We start from the raw sequence: 21,465 nt of genomic DNA on the forward strand, positions 1-21,465 counted from the left end.
TCCAGTAATACCATAAAGGCTAAAAAAATCCCACAATATTCAGTGTGCATACCACCTCTAACAATACTACGATTGCTAAAATCAAAACACTCCCCCTGCCCACACACAATGCCCCTGACTAAACTGCAACACTGAAGTCCTAGTATAAAGAAGTCTGACAACTCCACGCCCCTCCACTAGACAAGGCTCCTCACTTGCCCTTTAAGAACCAGGAGTTATGTGTACCTTCAACTCACAGGATGGGCTTGTCATCAGGGTTATCAGAGCTCTGCAGGGTCCTTCTTGCAGCAGGGCAGGTCTCCTGCTCAGCGTTTGTCCAGAGTGCTGCTCTTGGGAAGCAGGAGGCAGTCCTGCAAGACACTAAACATCTGCACACATTTATTTATGGCACAAATTCTACTCCAGTCTCAAGACGTTGCTGCTTTACAGACTTGCTAGAAAAGGTCAAGTTCAGGAACTAACAGTTTAACAATGAGCAGGCAAACAGAGGGCTTGGGAGGGTCAAAACCTTCTCCTACCCAAAGGTCACTAAGATTCATCCCCTAGCGAATTTTAAATGTATTCAAATGTCTCATGGGACATACCGTCATTCTAAACCTCACAACAGTGCTCTTAGGAACAGTTCATGACATTGATCATGCTGTGAGGCAGCTAGCAAAAGAAATACTTTTCTATACACAAAGAAAAAAATAAATCAGTCAAGACAAACTGGAATTTCTCTGAACTCAGTGTTTTATTGCCTCATGATTATTAGTTATACTTTGACACAATGTACTTTGGAATAAATTGGCACCTACTACATAATTTTAAAAACTTAGTATCTTACAGCTCATATAATTGGCACTATAGAGAAAACCCAGAGATCTGTCATTTTGACCCAAGATTAAAAGAAAGATAAAATGTTTACATCCTTTATTGTTGGCAGGTGAACTTGCATTGTGGAAGGCCCTTTAAAATAGTGAACAGAAACTAACAACCTAAATGCCCTCCAAAAAATATATAAAACCAGTATCAGACAAATCACTCCCTTCTTTACACCAGTCTTTTTGCTTTGGTACTTTTAATACCCAAGTGCACAGTAACTCCCTTGTCGCTTTTAAGGAAAAAAAGTAACAGGATTAAGTCTACCTTGACTACTTTGGGTGACAAGAGGAGAGACTCCCACACACCATCCTCAGCGCCCACACAAACAGCATTTTCATCAAAAGTGACATTGCCTCAGGATTTACCACATCCCAAGAAGTTTATAAATACTAAAGGTTTATTTAAAAAAAAAAAAAAATTATTTTGAATAAATATATGACAGCTGTAATAGCTGCATTTGCTTTGGTGACCAGTTATCTATATGCAGCATAAGTTATCTTCACAAGGCAAGTGATGAGATAGCATAAGTGAAGTCCCTGAGGATCAGCATCTCTGTGTTCAACATGTTTGTTTCACAATGTGTGTAGACAGCCTGGAAAACAATCAGTCCCAAGGCATCTGCTTTTTAATCTCCGAGCACAGCTGCAGACCACACAATGAATTATTTCTGTACCTCTTCTGTAGGCAGGAATATGTAAATAAACCAGAATACTTAGTAGGTGGTAGGGGGGAATTAGTTCTCCTAAACCTGGACCAAGTGCTCCACCTTGTGTTAGTCCTCGGCATTCAGAGCGAACCTCTCGATGCCGGCTCCATAACTGCAGGTCCAGCAGAGTAGTTTAGGATTCCTTCTGCCTGTGCACAAGTGTTGTCCATGGTGCCGTATGATTGCTGCTCCTTAGGGTCAAGCATCGTCCTTTCTGTAGAATGATGCAAAACTCGGGGGACGTACATCTGAAATCACAAGTGTTAAGGACTTTACTAGTCTCTCAAAGCATACTGCTGGGATAATTCACCCAGGATAATTTTTCCCCTCGCCACTCTTCTTTTCATCCATTTCCCATTCTTCACCTTAACACCTAAGGCCTTTTGCTCCCTAATGAAGGCTTCCTGGTGCGACACTCACCTGTTCCTGTAAATTGTGGCACAAAGACCTCTATTTCTACCTCAGTCCTACATCCTTTTTAGCGACATGGCAGGTAAGACCTGCTACTCGTCACAACGTTCCAAGTCACAAAGCAGTGGCAACTGACTGCATGTGGCAGCTGTGCAGATGTGAGGACCTGTCTGGCGAAGGCCCAGAACACAGCTTACAGAGCTGCTGGAAGCAGTGTGTCTCAACTACTCCCAGAACATCAGCCGAAGGTACTTCTGGAACACCACCTGGCCACAGTCAAGGAGCCCAGCTGCAGAACTCTCTGGTCCCACATGCATATGGGGAGTCCAGTCAGACTACTATGTCCTACACAAGCTCTTCGGTAAGCAGGGTGAGAAATTTAGTTTTTCTAGGAAATGTAAGAGAATATTAGTAACTCTTAACTTCTTACAGAAGATGTTGGGATGGTTGGTACATCTGTGTCATTTCCTCTTTCACCTTGTGTGTCTTCTATCTGTAACCAGGAACAGGTGGGAAAAGGAAGAGAGACAATATCAAATTGGTAAGTCAAAACAACATACAGAGATCATTAAGTGCCCAAAAACCTGCAGACAGGTCTCTGTGCAGCACTGGTACTCTCTCCTCCAATCTTCTTGCATACTTCTTCCATACTGCTCTTTCCTCTCAAATTCAGTTCCTGCTAACACTGACAGACTTTCCACTGTGCCAAGCAGCCTACCTCTACTACCTGACCTCTTTAGCCATCTTACCAGAATGAACCTTTGTGGACAGACGTTGTTTGTGCCTTCTTGCTAGCAACCCAGTAGGAACAGCTGGTGCTACATCAAGCACATAGGTAGTTGCCAAAAGGTGTCAGGGATCCATCACTTACCTTGTAATTCAGTGGGCTCAGGTACTTGAAACAGCCAAAACAAGTATAAGCCAAGCAAATAACAATTGTGATGTTGACAACTAGGAAGGTAAACATGGTTGTAGGTGCTTTAAAGCCTAGAAAAACATCCAGAGAATACAATATAAAAATACATAGCAGGAAAAAGAAAAAAACATGCAACAAACCAACCTTCACTATCTTCCCCATTCTCAGAAGCCTTGTGGTTTTTTTTTTTCCTTAGAGGACTGGGCACACCACTTCCAGCCACAAACAGGAGAATCTCATTATGCACAAAGTTCCTTGACTGGTAAAACTGCTGAACAAGCTGTTTTCCCAGCTTCCTTAAAGGCCAAGAAAGGCGGCTGCAATACTCGAATGATAAACAAGACTCAGAGCGATTCTTCTCCTCCTCCCTCAGTCATCTATTCTGGACCCACTTCTAAAATACTTTCATTAATGATCTGTGAAATGTAATAGATAGAGTCCATTTATTAAATATGACAATAATACCAAACTAGATGGCTCGCAAACAACCCAAATTAACAACAAACAAAACAAAACAAAAAAAAAGAAATCTTGATAGACAACACCACCCTCTTTCAAGGAAAAAAACAAAAAACCAGAAATAAACAGTAAGATGAAATTGTATGTAGAAAACCGAATAACTACAATTTGGAAGGAAAAATTAAATACAGATATGAGGAATAACAAGCCTGTAGCACTGGAGAATACAACTGATGATTACAAGCTGGAAAGCAGTCAATAGTGTGATGCTATCACAAAACATGGGGAGGGGAGAAAAAAAAAAAAGCAAGCCTCTGGTACCTATACAAAATACTTCGGTGCTACTGAGCCTTCAACTTGAACAGCCTTGCCTGTGTAGGACACAACGATAAAATATGGACAGGATGGGGAGGAGTCCAAGGAGAAGAAACTGAGTAAACATGACCTAAGCTGAAAGGTAAGTTTTTCTTCAGAGAGAGCAAGTGTGTGAATATGAGAAAGAGAGAGAGAGAGAGAGAGAAGTATAGGAAAGGACATGGTAGCAGCTCTAGTATGAAAAAAATTATAATGATTACAGTGACTTATTATTCTCCAGCTCCAGTGGGAAATATTCTGAAGAAATTAATCTCATTTTGCAGCAAAGATGACTTGAATAAGATATTAGGGAGGAAAAAAAAAGAACCAAACACAAAAAACTTAGCTGTTTCCAAGCTTCTTTAGACAAAAGAGGCAACACCAACCCTCAGATATTTTTGTGGTAACTCCAGCATATGCAGTGGCACAGAACAGAGAAGTTTTACTTTTTAGCAGGTTATAGAAGCCCTGCACAGGTTTGTTCATGAGAGGAAAAAAGCTGCACACATGCAAAAAAAACAAACCAAAAACCCCACAAACATGTCACTATTCAAACCAAAAAGGGAAGTGAAAAAGCTCCCCACGGGTATTCTGGAACGTCCTTCAGAAGAGGTTTTTTTTCATAAGCGTAGGTTACGTCAGTATTTACCAGCTGGTGAGGCATCTCTATGCCAAAACCAACGTATGGTGTGAACCACAAGGCAAACTGCAGAGATCAGGGAAGAAGAAATCTCCGAAGATCAGTTTTCCCTGTCCTGTGTCCTCAGGACTCCTCTCTGCCAACAGCTCTAGAGAACATGGGACTTCAGTGACTACCCCAGGAGACAGGGGTTGAACTGCAGATACTACCATTGCTGCCTCTGTTGTGAGAGGCCCAGTGGTGCTTTAGGTATGGGAGGGAGGGAGGGATGGATGGATGGATGGATGGATGGATGGATGGATGGATGGATGGATGGATGGATGGATGGATGGCATGAGAGCTGAGGAAGAAAACAGCAACTGAGTCACCAGTGCAGTCAATCACTTTCTGTATGCAGTCAAGTGATATTTGATCCTGAGAACTGGGATAGAAGTTCCCGCAGCCTTACATTAATATAATGAGTGAGGAAACAGAATATTACCCCTGTACTCTGCAACCAGATTGAAAGATCCATACCAGGCAAACTATACAAACCAATGACCTAATCAATCAAGCTTTACACACCATAACTGATTTATTTTGCAGATAAGGAAGCAGAGCACTATTCCCCCTCCTTCCTTCTCTTTGTCACAAGAAGCAGCAATGAAATCAACATCTCAAGTTCCTACCTCTGGGACTCATACCACTTGGCTAGACTGCTCAGTGCACTGACAAATCCCTGAACAACATCCCGTAAACAGGATCCTCTGTACTGACCAAGCCAAACATGGCAAACAGGTCTGTGTTCTCCATTACTAAGTTCCATGACAAATGATGGTTTTACTGCAGATGCAGAACCAGAAAACATTCTTATAAAGATTTAATTTCTACTACTCCAGGATTTCCTTCATAACAATTAAAGAGGTACATCAATTGCTGCATGTTTGGAGTTGATTTTTCTAAAGCATGCTCTAGAAATTCTGCTGTTATTTCAGAGGACATAGATTTGTTGGTCTTCCTGGTTGCAAAGACAGCTTTCAAAACAAGCTCTCAAACATACAAGTAACACAGGGACATCTGCTCAAACCCAAGGACAGTCTGAAGCAATAGTTCCAAGTGCCTCTTACATCCACAGGGAGCTATCTCTAACGTGAGATGACAGTCTGCCAACATCATCTTTTTTACTACCGGTATGCTAGAAAAGCACAATGCAAGCATGGTCATTTGTCATCAGTGCTGTGAAAGCAGAGAAGCGGGCAAAATACAGTTAGATACTAAGGGCCTCCTGCTCAACTCCTTCCAGCATCACCGGCATCCCTGTTCCATGCCAAATGCTTCCTCCTATATCACAGACAAAAAGCCATAAGCTATCGCCTACCTTTTCTGATGTCAAAGCTGTTAGTACACCACAGCCAATACTGTCAATGCCAAGTACTTGCAAAACACAGAACATCCATATTTTTAAAATAAATTACACACAAAACATGAGTTTTTAAATTACAGTACGGGGAGGAGAGTCACCATCTCACTGCAGTCTTCCACGTAAAATTTGACAGATGATGTAGAACACAGGTCTTACTAGCATTAGCCAACATTTTAACAGTTTTTTCTAAATGACAGTTGTACAACAGAGGCAGTAGTTAATTCACCCAGGCAAACTAAACTTACGCACAGACTACACAAATGCAGGTAGTGAAGCCAGAGATCTTACTAGAAAGAGCTAATTCTGAACAGATTTTTGTTGTATTTAATGATTTTTACTCTACGTCACTCTACAGCTCAACTGGCCAGTTCAAACTCTACAGATTTAGGGAACACATGATCTCCTGTAAAATGAAGAAATATGAAACTCCATGCTAGCAGTTTTAAGTTAACACATCAACCATCTCCATCAGATTATCTTATGCAAACTTGTGTAAGCAGCAAATGTTGTATAATTCAGTGCTACAGGTAACCACCATGACTTCCCATTTATGGAAGCAAAAAGAAAAGCCCACAAAGCCTGTGAAACTTCAAGTGTAATTTAGGTAAGTTGGCAGGAGAGCTGGGAGCAACTTCTTGGTGGAAAAAGGTAATACTTACCTAGCCGCAAAAATGAGAAAAAGTAGAGCCAGAAAAGGCAGAGAATTGGAGCTGCAAGGGCCTGATTCACAGCTGCAAAGTGCATCTTCTTCTCCAGCTTGGCAGGGAGATATGCATAGTAAAGGTTGTAACGGTCAACCATGTGCTTCAGGAGTATGTATATTAAACCTGGAAGGAAAAAAGGGAAATCCAAGGAGAGGTTGTTGAAGACTATGTAAAAAAACAGCAATTCTGTGAAGAAATCTACACTAACCAAGTGACTGAAAATCTAGAAACCAATGGTGGATACAGCCCAAATATGAATGGGGTACAGCTGCATGGCAGCAGCCTGCTCCTAAAGTTGTTGCATCCTCAGCCCAAGACTCCTGGGGTCTCCCCATCCCTCCCCCTCTCCTCACACTTCTCTGTGGCACCACTCCCACTCCCAGGGAGAACCCAGAGCTCCTTCCTAGCGCTGGCACAGGAGGCCAAGCCGGTAGGGAAGACTTGGTTACTCCACCACTGTACTGGTAAGGAAAAGAGGTCTAACAGTGGCTTAATGTCTCCCTCTCAGCCTTCAGCAGATTCATGACTGGATTTCGAGTGAGCTATTTCTTATCCCCCCCCAAAAAAGCCAGTTACTGCTGTGGCAGCTATGAATTGCAACAGCTCTGGTATGCAGCACCACATTGAGATATTTACAACTGCACACAAAACAAAATGTAAATAAATATCAAGTATATTGTTACAAAAAAATTGGCCACATTCTCCCAATAATAAGGTTGTTGATTAAAACAAGTTCTGAACAATATTTAATTTAGCTAATTATGTTGTATCTAGCTCTCTAAAATTTTGGATTAGAAAAGGAAAATACCAACTATATAAAATGATTTAGTACTAATTATGCCTGATAAACAGGTTTCCAGAGTGAAAATATCTGTAGCTGCTGAAATGATTCTTTATACATAATTCTTATGAAAGTCCAAAATCTCTGTGAATAAAAGATTCAGTAAAATAAGATGTAGATGATGTCACAGTCACTAAAGATGAACAACTGCCCATGAGTTCTACACAGATTGCTAAGTTTCTTGCACACTCATACAGGATTTAATGGCTGGTACAGCAAGAAGAAAGTAGTCAAAGCCAGATATATAGGCAACTTAAGGCAGAAACGTTTTGTCCATGGGACTGAGATATACCAATTGAGTAAGAGAAACATGCTAGAAAAAGGAGGTCTGTGACTCAGATCTGGAGACCTTCTCAGGGTCCTGTAGGACTGCAGCTCCATCTACACCACAGGCCAGCTGTGCTCCACAAACATGCCCTGAGCTCCTAGGTAACTGGTTTTCTAAGCCAGCAAATCTACCAGAGTATAGAGCACTTCCTTTTCTGGTCAAAGGGCAGCTATGGTGTTCACCAAGACCATGTTGCAGCAAAGCAGTCAGCACATCGTTAGGTCACATCCCTGGGCTCAGGACCATGGAGCATACAGCTGTCCATAGCACAGTGATGACCACAGTCCCTTTTCTCATTCAGGATGTGCAATTTTAGACAAATGGTTTGCAATGCATAAGAGCTACAGTAGTGAAAAGGACAGGCAGTTTTCCAGTTTCTTGCTACTGGATCAACATGCTGATTTTTGTGCTTAATTTTACATACATCAGTCAAACTTTAGGACAAAAGTTATTTCAAATGTTCCTAAAGGATCTGGGGATCAGAATGTCTCAAGTCAAGTTTGGCTGCTTAAGGTGGACCTTCAGGCTGGGTACCCTCTGCAGCTTGCTTCTCCCAAACCTCAAGGACCCAGAGATAAAAATAATCCCCTCATCCCCAAACCTACCTAAACTCCTACACTTAACTATTAAAAACTACCACTAGAACTAATACACTCAAATTTGAGAAATAAAGTAAGCATCTAACAGACATTAAATATACTTTCAACTTCTAAAGGCAGTACAAGAGCTAAGTAATTCACCGTCTTCTGCCCTGTTTTTCTGCAAGAAGGGAAGGAAACTTGGATCCAAGTCCTAAGGATTATCAGCATTTGAACTGGTACAAGAATGCAGAACTGGGCCTTCCAAACCTCCCACATACCCCCATCAGCCCATCAGAAATGCCCACATCTCATCAGAAAACTTACCAAATGGAACAATGATGGGACACGTAATGCTGTAGGCCATGATGACAGTAAACACACACAACATCCAGGCATACATTGCTCCAAATTCATATTCAAATGCTTGTTGCTAGGAACAAAAACAAAACACTCAAAACTCTCATGTCATCTATCAATGTGTCAGGAGTTAAGAATAGATTCACTAAAGCAACAATTCACCTTCTCTTATTCTCTCCCTATGAGAGATCAGTTATCTCCCTAAGAGGCATAAACGATGTAATTAGAGAGATGAAGTATTATGCATTTAAGCATATGTACTTACAGAAAATACACTGCTTCTTTCATAGCCTTAAAGTAATTCCTCAGAGAATCTGTTTTCATCTACAAGAAGTAACTACTTTAAATCACAAGGCAGTGTGTGCTGCCAAACTCGGAACCTTCGTCTCACTGCAGATTCCATTGAAACTGTACTGCTCCTTGTGTTGGCTTTCCCAGTAGGGAAAGCTCAAGATATCAACGCTTTGGTGTGGTCAGTATTCCCACTTTTTCCTCTTGGGATGAGGAAATCAATATAAATCATTTCAACCAGAGCAAGGGGTAATATGCAACAGTTAAGAGAAGTGAATGTTTAAAAGAACCTTTTAAAAATGAAATGCACCCACTCATAAAAAAGAAAAAGAGAAAAAAAAATAAGAAGAAAAAGAGAAAAAAAAAAAAGAAGAAAAAGAGAAAAAAAAAAAAGAAGAAAAAGAGAAAAAAAAAAAAGACGAAAAAGAGAAAAAAAAAAAAAGACGAAAAAGAGAAAAAAAAAAAGACGAAAAAGAGAAAAAAAAATAAGAAGAAAAAGAGAAAAAAAAATAAGAAGAAAAAGGGGGAAAAAATAAGAAGAAAAAGGGGGAAAAAATAAGAAGAAAAAGGGGGAAAAAATAAGAAGAAAAAGGGGGAAAAAATAAGAAGAAAAAGGGGGAAAAAATAAGAAGAAAAAGGGGGAAAAAATAAGAAGAAAAAGGGGGAAAAAATAAGAAGAAAAAGGGGGAAAAAATAAGAAGAAAAAGGGGGAAAAAATAAGAAGAAAAAGGGGGAAAAAATAAGAAGAAAAAGGGGGAAAAAATAAGAAGAAAAAGGGGGAAAAAATAAGAAGAAAAAGGGGGAAAAAATAAGAAGAAAAAGGGGGAAAAAATAAGAAGAAAAAGAGGGAAAAAATAAGAAGAAAAAGAGGAAAAAAATAAGAAGAAAAAGAGGAAAAAAATAAGAAGAAAAAGAGGAAAAAAATAAGAAGAAAAAGAGGAAAAAAATAAGAAGAAAAAGAGGAAAAAAATAAGAAGAAAAAGAGGAAAAAAATAAGAAGAAAAAGAGGAAAAAAATAAGAAGAAAAAGAAAAATAGGGGCAGCTGTATACAGGCTTAAGTTCCCATTGTAACTCCTGGAATTTCAAGCTGCAAGATGACACATCATCTGGAAGTGAAAATCCACCACTTCAAATGGAATACAGACAATAAATATATATTTTGCTACGTGTATGTTCAGATTAAAGTAAGTTGTATTCACCTGCGGGCTGACAGAAGAAACTAAATATAGACAGATTTGAATTTAGAAAAACCTGAAGTCTAGACTGTAAGATAAAATCAGAATTATCCTATAAAATCCAAATCATAAAACTCTGACTTGGAGCTATGAATAGAATAATACCTGAAGTTCAGAGCTTGCGTTTTGATTTTTGACCATCTCTGACTTGAATAAATACCTCCCCATTATCTGTGCTGAAAATGAAAGGAATATGAACCCCTCACGGATGAGTGAAACAAAGGCTAAAAAAAAATGACAGGAGATGATTGTTAATGGTATGAAGGATAGGGGCTCCCACTGTTTCTGATACGGTTCAGTCATTTAATTGCCTCTTGCTAAGGAGGGCTCTAATACCTGTTTAATATTTTTCCTCTCTGCTGTGGACTTGGCCATTATCATGCGTATGGTGTAAAGGATGAGGCCAGGCAGGCGCAGCAGCTCCATCCCATTGCCAATGAAAGCAGAGGCAATCACATAGTTCACAAAGAAGGCTCCCTGGTCAGGCAAAAAGACACATCTGCAAGGAAGGACATCAGACGCTGACTGGAAAGCCAATATAGTATATATACAATAGGTCCCTATCACCCTTGGAAATCTCTTACCAGAACGATAAGCACTGGACACCTTAAGAAGGGGCTAGAAGACTTCCGATAATTTTGTTGAAAAAGAGTACTGCATAGCTATAAATGCAGTAAGTGTAGTATACTGCAAGGGCCTGGCTGAGTCACGGCTTGGATGAGGAATAAACTGTTCACTAAAAGATATGCCAGTCTGATGGGTGGCTGAGAGCAGACAAGAGCATCATTTGACATCTGCAACAGCAACCCGAGAGATGAGATAAGACTGCAAGAGAATAATTGTCTCTCCTGGCTTAGTAACTCCCAATTGTCTTCTTGTTACTGATTTTGAAACAGCATTTGGAAACCTACCTATATCCTAATAATTGCATTATATTATTTCCCTCCAGCCACAGTCACAAGAGCTTATAATAACTAATACCAGAAAACTGGCAATTCTGGTGTAAAAACGTGCATGTTTCTTAAAATCAAGAATCAGTGAATTTCAGAAAGAGAACTGCTGCAGCTATTTGGTCTCAATGTACTCCTTGGGAAGATCCCCTGTCCACGATATGCAACAATCCTCAGTATGTTGTCTGGTCCCCTCTAACCTGCATCATGTCATCCTGTCCTTTCTTGTCTTCTACAAAAATTGTGAAGTTTTGGGAAAATGGTGGTCTCTTTATTGAATGTTTGCATACATTAGCCAACAGAAAAAAAGTATGGATTCCTTCATAGCAAAAGCACTTGCATTCTCCTCCCCTTATTCAGATGCTCAACATTATCCCACAGGGTACCGTCCCCAAGCAAATATTAAACACACACTAAACCAAGGTCAGTCAACAGAAAAAAAAAAAAAACAAACCCAACCAAAAAAAAAAAAAATCAAACCCCACACCAAAGACTTTCTAATACTTACTCCAGCCTAACTGCAGAATCAGATGATTCTCTGTCAAACAGCCAACGGAAAAAGAAATCAAGGCTGAAAGAAAGACGGTTAATGTAATTCAGTCTCCAACAGCTTAGTACTGTGTAAAATTGCTTCTCTTTTTAAGTAGTTTAGATCAGAAGAGAGGACAGAGAGAATTTAATCAAATAATCTGAACACTACTTCATCTTTATCACAGTTACCGATAGTCGGAAATAGGAAAAAAGATACAGAATCAAACAAAACAAATGTCTACTTCATACTAAAGTTTTCATGATTCATTTTCAGCAGTTTTTATATAGATAGAACAAAACATGTTAGCCCGTTAGCCAGGGAAATACTGTAAAGGTAGAAAAAAAAGGACAACTCCCTGAAGTATAAGACGTAGTCAGGAAACTGGTTTCTCAGCTATGATGGTAAGTATGGGCAACTTTCAATTAGTCATTGATTTTACAAGGTCTTAAATTTCTTTGCTAAAAGAAGTCAGCCTTTGGAAACTTTAAGGGCTGTAAGGTCCTCAGATGAAAGATGAACATTGAAATCTAATGTGTAATGACAATATAACCATATGCAGTGGAGGTACATCAATTACACCTCAACTAGCAACTAGAAAACAGAAGTATGTTGTCTCATATGATAAAAATATTTTAACATTACTCTGTTAAACTATCTTTACCTGGTCAGACCAAGGGAGGGCAGAATCAGTACCATGAAGATCAAAAATATGTAGACTTTATGCATCATTATTCTGTTCTCTGCAGATCTACCAACATAAAAAGTCACTGAGTAAGAAACTCATATGAAAGACTTCCACTCAGGAACAATCTTCCCAGAGAATGTCAGCACCTGACAGACTTCCAGCTTCCCCTACCATATCACATTGCTACAAAATACACATCTTGGAGATATTCACTAAGTTGGACCAAGCAGGCTCTCAGTATCTTCTTGGGCAAAGAAAACAACTCTGAAATTAATCCAGACTCTGGATTAGCACCACTACAGCTCTGCACCACAAGCAAGAGGATGTGCAACAATCACAGCTGGTCTCTCATCCAAGGACACTCACATCTTGCAACAGCTTGTAAACAAACAGCTCTACAAGTGTTATGCCAAGAGGGATTAGGCAATTCGCAAAAGGGCACCACTGCCAAGAAACCAGACACTTAGACAAGCTACTTGACTGTCCTTGCCAAGTGTCAAGCCTTTGGGAACAACATGACACTACTAATGCTACACCCCTACTACAGTAGCAGGAACATCTATCTAGTGACACACTGTTGCCAGAAAAGTGCAGTGATTACTATAAACAATTCAGACTGTTAAAGGTGGTATCTGACAGGGCATTAAAACCACGGAGATTTTATGTATCATTCATGGATTTTATGGACCATGTAGCCCTTGGGCACTGTGCATTGTATCAGTATAACTATACTGAAGCCGGAAATCAGACCTGTGATCACTAGTGCCTTTAGAAATCTATTTCAACCAATTGAGCAGGGCTCAACATTCAAGTGCCTAGTGCAACTACCAAAACAAAAAACCCTCAAAAAACCAGTGGATGAAAAGCATACAACTTTGATGAATAAATAGTAGATTCTAGACATGATGTCTTACAAGGGAATGGTACAAAAAATTAAAGCAAAAAAAATTTACCTTAGAATACAAAAACAAACAAAAAATGGCTTCAGGCATTATAGAAAAAGATTAAGTGAAGTTGAGTGAAGCTGGGATTCACTATGCAGTATCATGCTTCTGGGTAAACTGGGGATGAAACCTGGTATGCCAAACCAAGCTGTGCTGAGTCCTCCAAGTTAGCAGCACGTCACTGTGCTTGACATCTCTGGAGTGCACTGGTTGTATCTGAAAATCTTGCATCAACACATCTGCTGGGCCTTGGTCTTCTCAGATCACCACTAATAATATCCAACAGCAACTGAGTTGTACATCAAGAGTTACATCCAGACCATTTTTTCCACACAAAACAACAAAAAGATGGATGCCCTTTTTACAAGTAGCATGCCAGCAGCTGGGGCACTTTCTGTTCAAGTGGGATTCTGTGATGTTCTCAACCTGGAAGAGATCCAAACCCACATGTCCTGTCTTCCCAGAGAGTGACATAGTTATGGGATCAGAGGCACTTCTCACACTCCTGTTGAAGCTACACCCCCTGAGTCTGCTTATACATTTTTTTCCTGATTAAACACAAAGAGGCTGGGGGCAGGGGGAAGCATAAGCAAATCATGTGATCAGATTACACTTGCTGTACTGATTACATGTTACTTAAACTTCAAAGTATTGGCTATAATATTAGAAAGAGTCAAAAACGTGACATTCCCTGCTACGAGAGGTCTGCAGATTTAAGAGGTCCATGAAAGATAAGCACTTTCTCCATTCATTTTAATAATTCAGCTGATAAGGCAAAACCAGAGCAAAATCTTGCTTACTTTGTCCAGTGGGACTCCAGCAAAGTTGAGTAATAGACAATTGTTGGTAGCAAAGCTGAGAAGGACCAGAGCAAGAGCGTTGGGAAAAACTGACTGACGATGGGATTCTAGCGGGGGGGGGAAAAAGGGTAAGAATAAGTAAAAAAACATTTTAACGTAGCTGTGGTAGAACATAAGCTTTTTTTGCTTTTTTTGCTTTTTGTAAATTGTAACAGGTTGGATTGTGGAAGTTCTATCCAGATACAGTCTTAAAATGAGTGAGTGCTCATCACTGGTGTGCAAGACAAAGAACACGAGTAGGACTGAGAATTAAATTCCATGAGAAGGAAGTCTCACAAGCAGTTTTTATGTCGTTTACACTAGCTTGGGGAAGTATTTAAAATGAACAGTTTGCAAGAGACTTTAGTAGCAGTCAGACTAGGACCAGATATATAAGCCATCCTGTTTTGAATCCAATAAGCAAAATAAAGCCATGGCATTTTACTTCAGAGTTTAAAATCTGAATTTCCCCCTTTCTCAACATAAAAATCAAAATAGAAATTGGTCTTGAAATTCCATTTTTGGCAAAGGTTTTTGATTATAAAATTTAGAATTATGTAAATTTGGAATGAAAATTTTAACTACAAACGAGACATTTATAATAATATAAAGTTTCAGATTAAAGTATGTCAGTTTACTCTCAATGAACAAAAGAGGACTAAAGACCTGGTTCTGGGCATATGCTTTTTAATCAGCAGTTACATAAAACAATCCTGAGGATTTCAACTGAATTGAGCTTATAGACACCTATCAGTTTATCAACATATTGGTTTGATACACAGCTATATCCAAACATGTGGTGATACTCACATTAAGGTAGTGAATAGGTTTAGTGACATTGAACTTGTCCATGGTTGAGATGATTATGGAAGGAGTAGTAAGAAAAAACAGCACAATAAAAAGAAGCAAATTAATGCAAGCCCATCTAAACCACCATTTTAGTCCACGCACTGAAAGATTTTTCCTAAAAAAAAGAGACATAAAAACAAGCAGTAAGCATTTGCCATTAAAAATATATACTATCATACTATCTGTCAAGTAGCAGGTGGCACTGCTTCTTCTAAATTGAGCTTTCATAGTCCCCAGGTCATATAACAAAGCACTACACAAGTTCCAGTTGCTATTAGAAATAAAGAAAACTGTGCAACCTTTCTTGAATGATAATATAAATTGCACTTGCATAAGAACGTATTTAGTCTTTCATAACACAAACACAATGTCTAACGTAGTTAAGGTTTGGGATGAAACACTTCCACTGTTTAGTAATACAGAAGTATTTGAACAAGAACTGACAGAGATAGAAGATACAGAGAACTTCTAAAAGGAGAATAGCTATCAGAGGCAGAATTTACCAAGAAACTGTGATTTGAAAAAAACCAATTAAAAAACCCTGCATCCCTTCCTGCCATATCAAAACAGCAACCATAGGTCTTTAACAGGTAAAGTTCTTAAATGTTATCTGAAATGGTTCCCAAAAGGACTGGAATGATTTGAACCCCAGCCAAAGCCAAGTATTTAGAACAGATAAAACAGGGATACAAAGGCTCAGTAACATCCCCAGTTGTAAGTCTTTTTGTGAACCCAGGTAAGTAACTTGGCAAATCCCTGTGCCCACTCTTTTCCAAGGGGGAGAAAAGAAAACAAACAGGAAAAAAAAAAAAACGAACAAACAAACAACAAAATCCCATCATCTTCCCCTCTCAGAGATGTTGAGAAAAGCTTTGCAAGTGCTTCAACCCACTGAGTCTCAAGGATCATTTCCTGCATCCATAAGATAGTGCTTGAAGAAAGGAAGAGGAAATGAAGCACACATGCATGCAAGAACCCTTTCATGAAAAAGGCAGATTAAAATGACCCTACTTGGAAAGCAGCTTACATGAGATTTTTAATTCATATCACAAAATAACACAGTTGCAAAAGACACAACTAAGAATCATGGTTGTTTGCTTTATGGTTAAAGATCATGTACTTTATTCCCAACTGCAAAATTGCAGTTCTAGAGAAAACCTCTCAATTATTAGAAATAGATGGCATAGTCACCTTATAAGTATTTTTCTATTAAAATCATTGGGCAAAAAGTGTACATTTAAAAGAAGTTACATACAGGTGAAATATATAATAACTTGTGCATGTTTGTCTCTCACTTGCAGTTTTGGTTTGGGCAATGGAAACATCACAACAAATTTACTGTTATATGAACAGGGGATTATATTGACCCAACCCTAAGTTATTTCAAAGCAATTGGAAAACGTTTAGTCATTTTTAGACTATGCATGACAGCAGGCAGCACAAGAAAAGTTTAATTCAAAAAGCATTTATCTATTTTCTACCACTCTCTTGTAAGCAGTGGGTAAAGTCTGGGAAATTAACTAGGTCAATAAAAAGATGTTAGAAGACAGACCATAGCTCACAGAATGGGTCAAGTTATACTCCTCAGGTGGCAACTCAAAAAAACCCCAAAAAACCACCATACTCGGAGAATACTCAGTACTAACACCAAGTTGCTTTCCTCAGATTTCAACAGTAGATATGCATTAACCTCAAAAAATGGAAACACTGAGGCACAGACATTAATAAGCTGGGGGTGGGTTTTTTGGAGGTTTTGTTTGTTTGTTTGTTGGGGTTTTTTTGTTTGTTGTTGTTGTATTTGCAGGTTTTTTTAGTTAACAGGAACTGCAGGTACCAGAATTTTACGGTGGCAAAACTCTAGTCAGCCCCTGAGACGTCTCCCCGAGGTCAATAAAAAACACCAGTAATGGAAATAAAGATGCAGATCAGTCACATTCAAATACTACATAAAGTCTTAATTTAGGATTAAAGAAAAATGCACTCAGGTCTCTTCTCCTGTCCCCATTCATTATCATAAATAAATGGATGTAAGACAGGAATCTTACCAACAAATATTCTCAGGATAAGGAGCGTACGTGACCTCCCAGTTTGATACGCACAGCTCCCTGCTGTAGGATGATGGCTGGGGTTCTCCTTTACACTTAATACTCTGACATTTGCAGGCATTGAAGTCCTTAAGGATACTGTAAGGAAGAAAAAGGTGGATTTTTCCAAATTCTTACACCTGAAAGTGATGCATATGTAATGAGAAAGACTGGGAATAGCGATAAAGGGTCTTTTGCTTCTAATAACCAGAGATCAAGATAGTACTTAGACAACAATGTAATGTTATATTATGCATGTAAGGACCAGCATATAAACGGTTACTACCACAGGGCTTTGAGATCTGACAAAGTTGGAAACAAAGAGCAGTCTTGGTTTGAACTGTTCAGTGCTTCTACCAACACTAATAACAGCAGTGACTCATATTAAAAAAATATTTTAAAAAATAAATCAAAGCCTGAGAGCATTAGAAAAAATAAAGACAGGCAGTTCCCCAAACACCTCTTTACATAATTACAGCTGTTTTCAAATCAAAGCAGACTAAAGGATTAGTCTGTACTCTCATTTCATTACACTAGTATCAAAACTAGCCAATTTTGCCTTGAGTAGCAATTCTCAGAAAACTTTTATCATGCTGGTATTCTCACAATTCAAAATATTACCCTGTTTCACCCACTCCTGAAATAATCACAGTGCTTAATTTTATCTTCTCATATTATGAGTTGATTGACAATCAATGTATTTAAACAGAATTTAAACACGCCCAGAATAAATGCTTTCAAAGATTTCCCAAAACGCAGCCATCGAAGCGCCAGGCATATATTCAGAGACAGTACAACTGTGTGTGCGTTACTGTGTATAAGAAATTCCACCCCAGATAAGCTCTATTACACTAGTATGGAAACAGTATATGTTATATTTGAACAGTCAGACTCTAAAATTCCTGAACATGCTTGTTTCTCAGTTGTGCTCTTAATATAAAAAAAAAACCAACCAGAGAACCACGCACACGAACACCAAACAAACAAAAACAACCCCCAAACCCCAGATCTTTACCTTACCAGAATTCAAGTAGTGATGTCAAATTGCCAGCATCTCGCAGCAGCAAGTGTTTAAGAAAGTTAATTATACTTTGACAGTTTATTTTTAAAAATACATACAGAGCAAGCTTTAGCACTACCAGCCATACTACCGAGCACCATCACTAACCAAGCTTCTACAACCACCTGGCTTCATGAACCTCAGTCCTGGCTTCCTGTTTCTCTCATCCTATTTTAGGGCTCTGTGGAGCGGAGCCTACTAAGGGCACCAAATAACTTTCTAATTTGATGGTAGGCTCAGCTTCACATGTAATCTAATCTAATTTTCCAGAGAATGGAGTCCACTGCATCAATTCCAAGCTAAACAAAACTAAAATGTTTTCAGTTCTCGATAATTCAACTCAGAGATGCCCGCACTGTAGCTCAAAGCACATGCCCATGGAGAGACAATTCCATCAAACTTTTACATGACAAATCAGCAGCTAGACAAGGAACTTCAGTGCTTATTTCTTCTTTCAGTTTCACATCTTAAAATGTTATTTCATGCTCTAGATTCTCTAAACACGGTGTGTAACATTACAAAATTAAAAGGATGGCAGATTTTGCCACGCAATCACTACTCAGTTAAAAAGCAGCAAGCAAAACTTTCCCCAGCATCTCAAATTCTTGCAAGGAATTCTATACACTGGTCCTCATCGAAAAAAAGCCTGAAAGACTGGCTCTCTAATATGGCTTGAAGGTCAAAAGAATGCAGACAATTTACATCAGAGAAGCTATGAAGAATAAAAAAAAGCATGATGCATTATTTTTGTAGTACAAATACTATTCTGCTTCCCTTTACTTAGTGTTAATAGAAGATGCTCACAAACTGCCAACAGAAGACAAAAGGCTACATGTATTTTCTCTACAAATGACTGAGTAAAAAGCACTGAACAACTTCTGATACACATGTATCTATAATATCAGGCAAGAGAGATACATAATGGGTATCTATCACGTACGGCCGGGTCAGTCACTGACTCAGCAAAGCAGAGATGACTAACTAGCAGTGTAATTTGCACCCACTGTGACAGTTTGGTAATGGGACCATTTGCACAGTGGAAAATGGAGAAATCAGCAACTCGCATTCAAGAGCCAATTAGTCTGGTCTACTATTAACCTACACTGAGGGACTGGATCCCACACATAAGAGAAAGGCTCCTTATCCCAATAAATGTCCAGAGCCATCTAGTCACTTTGATATTTCTTCACTTGAAACAGAGGCTAAATGCACACTCACGGGAAAACTTACCGGAAAGCTAAGCAGACCAAATCCACAGGATGGTGAAGAAGAAGAAAGGAAGAAGAACCAACATAAGCAAACAAGCAACACAAACAAGAAGTCAGTTGTACTATTATATTTAAAAGAGAACAAGACACCAGACAAAACTTACTAGGTTGCCATGGATTTCTCTTGAAATGTTACAAAAGCCATTCCCAGCGGGTTATTATGAACAGCTTGTTCCTCTTTTGAATATTCTTCCATCAGTTCATTTCTAACTTTGGTATAATAATCTACAGCATCCTCCTGTCAGGAAATTGATGATTGTTACATCCAAGTACCAGATGGCTAATATCTTCATTAAAATACAGCTTACACAGACCATAGTCTCTCTTCTTCATACTACTTCCACAGATTACAAATCACATCACAATATGAGGACAAACAAACAGGAAGTTTTTCTTCTTCAATTTTTGCACTAATATTACATTTCAAAAGTTTTGGGAATTTCCTTTTCTTTACAGTGCAAGAACATGAAGGATGAGCTATCTGCAATAAATGAATAAAGAATTTTCTGAAGCTTAACAAGATGTCACACAAAACCAATTCTCTACCCTTCTAAATCTACCTAGCCATAACTAAACACGAACACAATCTCTTACCCTTTCACATCCTCTCATTTCACAACAGCAGAATTGACCACATGGCTTAGGGTTGATTTGGACCCGCTTGCCATACTTCTGATGCAGGTGTTCATAGTAAGTCAGGCTTTTTTCTGCCTGTTTTCTGGACAGAAAAATACATCCATAACATTTTGCAAGAAAACAGTATCAACATCAAGTTTAAGAAGAATATAATCCTCAAGAGAAAAAGTTATGTCAAGGACTGATAAATTATTCAGTCACCAAAGATATTCATATACCTTATTTTGGCTATGTAGCATAATTTATTTTCAAGTCTGTAACTGCAATATACAGCCTACACTTTTAGTTAGGTTCCAGGAAAAAACCACCAATGTATAGCCCAGAAGATAGCACTTTTTTTCTCCTGTGACCAGCACCTCCAGCCAAAGAAGCAGGGTCCCAGAGTTATTAATTCAATAGTTGGGTTTTCCACTTTACACTGCCCGGCAATCATTAAATACATACACAAATAAATAATCAGCAAGTCAAAGCTTATCTTATGCAATGCACAACATATCACACCTACAAGAAACTGGCTGAGCCCCACTACTCACGTTAAAACACAGCTGAATCTAACTGAAGTCCAGACCAGAACTTTAAGAGCTGAATTTATTTCTAGTATGTGCAAGCTTAGTATTACTGGTATATGCTGATTAAGGACTGGCAAAGCATTCATAAAATTATGCTAAACTCGGGTAGATTACAAAAACAAGTACCTTTTTTTGAAGAGATGAATAAGCTTGGCTACATCATAACACAGCTGGACCTCCAGCACAGCACAGGTTGGGTAGGCAGCACTGAAAAGGAAGCAGTACACGAGAACAGTAAGAACAGAAAGTACAGTGAAGAAATTGCTTCAAAGAGCATCACTGTTGTCTAACTGACATTTCAATCATTCATTTTGTTTCTGAATGAGGTATCATAGTGGAGACTTCCAGAGAGACAGCTGCTGAAAGTTACTTTAATATGAGGTGTGCCACATTATTCCCAAGTAAAGGCCATGTGGGAGCATGAATGGGAAGTGTGGATACACAGCCAGCCACTTTCTTAGATTCTAATTTAAAATCAGCTAACTTAATTGAAACATAGTCTTTTCTCAATTCTGTCTAAGGAATAAGATACGCTTTTAGAAGATGGATACTATAACATGAATATTAAACAGCGCAAAAGTTAAAAAACATTTCTGCTTGGGCAGGTGAAACTACTAGGACAATTTTGAATCTCGTGTTCCTAATGATACTACTCAAGCATGGAACTTACTTGAAATGGCCTTGTATTGTCTCTTCTTTTGCATTTTTTGGAAGACCAGTTATAAACAATGTGCACTTAACCTGCAAGAGAAAAATGCAACTCCAATGAAACTGCAACTCATGAAAGAAAAAACAAGAATATGAGGAAGGCAGTAACACAACACAGGTAGCAGTGGTGAAGAGGGGAAAAAAAGGCAGGAAATTTTGATGGGAGCTGCACCTATTCAAGACAGCACCATGTTCACCTTCTATATTAGTAACAGTTACACCAAAATTTCACAAATCACTCCCCAACCCCC

General features: G+C 38.8%; 1 protein-coding gene across 1 annotated transcript in view; it reads right to left on the reverse strand.

Annotated features, from left to right (window-relative positions):
• Positions 1 to 714: 714 nt before the first annotated feature.
• The window catches only part of TMEM63A (transmembrane protein 63A), a 33,838-nt gene continuing 13,087 nt past the window's right edge, over positions 715 to 21,465 (reverse strand). Inside the window, exons 9-23 of the mRNA XM_074863836.1 lie at positions 21,177 to 21,247; positions 20,633 to 20,713; positions 19,896 to 20,019; positions 19,406 to 19,539; positions 16,935 to 17,072; positions 14,851 to 15,004; positions 14,002 to 14,108; positions 12,234 to 12,320; positions 11,549 to 11,611; positions 10,427 to 10,589; positions 8,531 to 8,636; positions 6,412 to 6,579; positions 2,853 to 2,968; positions 2,412 to 2,474; positions 715 to 1,818 (exon numbers count right to left, since the gene is read on the reverse strand). Of these exons, the coding sequence (XP_074719937.1) occupies positions 1,651 to 1,818; positions 2,412 to 2,474; positions 2,853 to 2,968; positions 6,412 to 6,579; positions 8,531 to 8,636; positions 10,427 to 10,589; positions 11,549 to 11,611; positions 12,234 to 12,320; positions 14,002 to 14,108; positions 14,851 to 15,004; positions 16,935 to 17,072; positions 19,406 to 19,539; positions 19,896 to 20,019; positions 20,633 to 20,713; positions 21,177 to 21,247 (1,743 nt within the window). The 3' untranslated portion in view covers positions 715 to 1,650. The remainder of the gene's footprint in view (positions 1,819 to 2,411; positions 2,475 to 2,852; positions 2,969 to 6,411; positions 6,580 to 8,530; positions 8,637 to 10,426; positions 10,590 to 11,548; positions 11,612 to 12,233; positions 12,321 to 14,001; positions 14,109 to 14,850; positions 15,005 to 16,934; positions 17,073 to 19,405; positions 19,540 to 19,895; positions 20,020 to 20,632; positions 20,714 to 21,176; positions 21,248 to 21,465) is intronic.

Source organism: Strix uralensis, chromosome 3 (assembly GCF_047716275.1).
Source record: "Strix uralensis isolate ZFMK-TIS-50842 chromosome 3, bStrUra1, whole genome shotgun sequence".
Lineage (NCBI taxonomy): Eukaryota > Metazoa > Chordata > Aves > Strigiformes > Strigidae > Strix > Strix uralensis.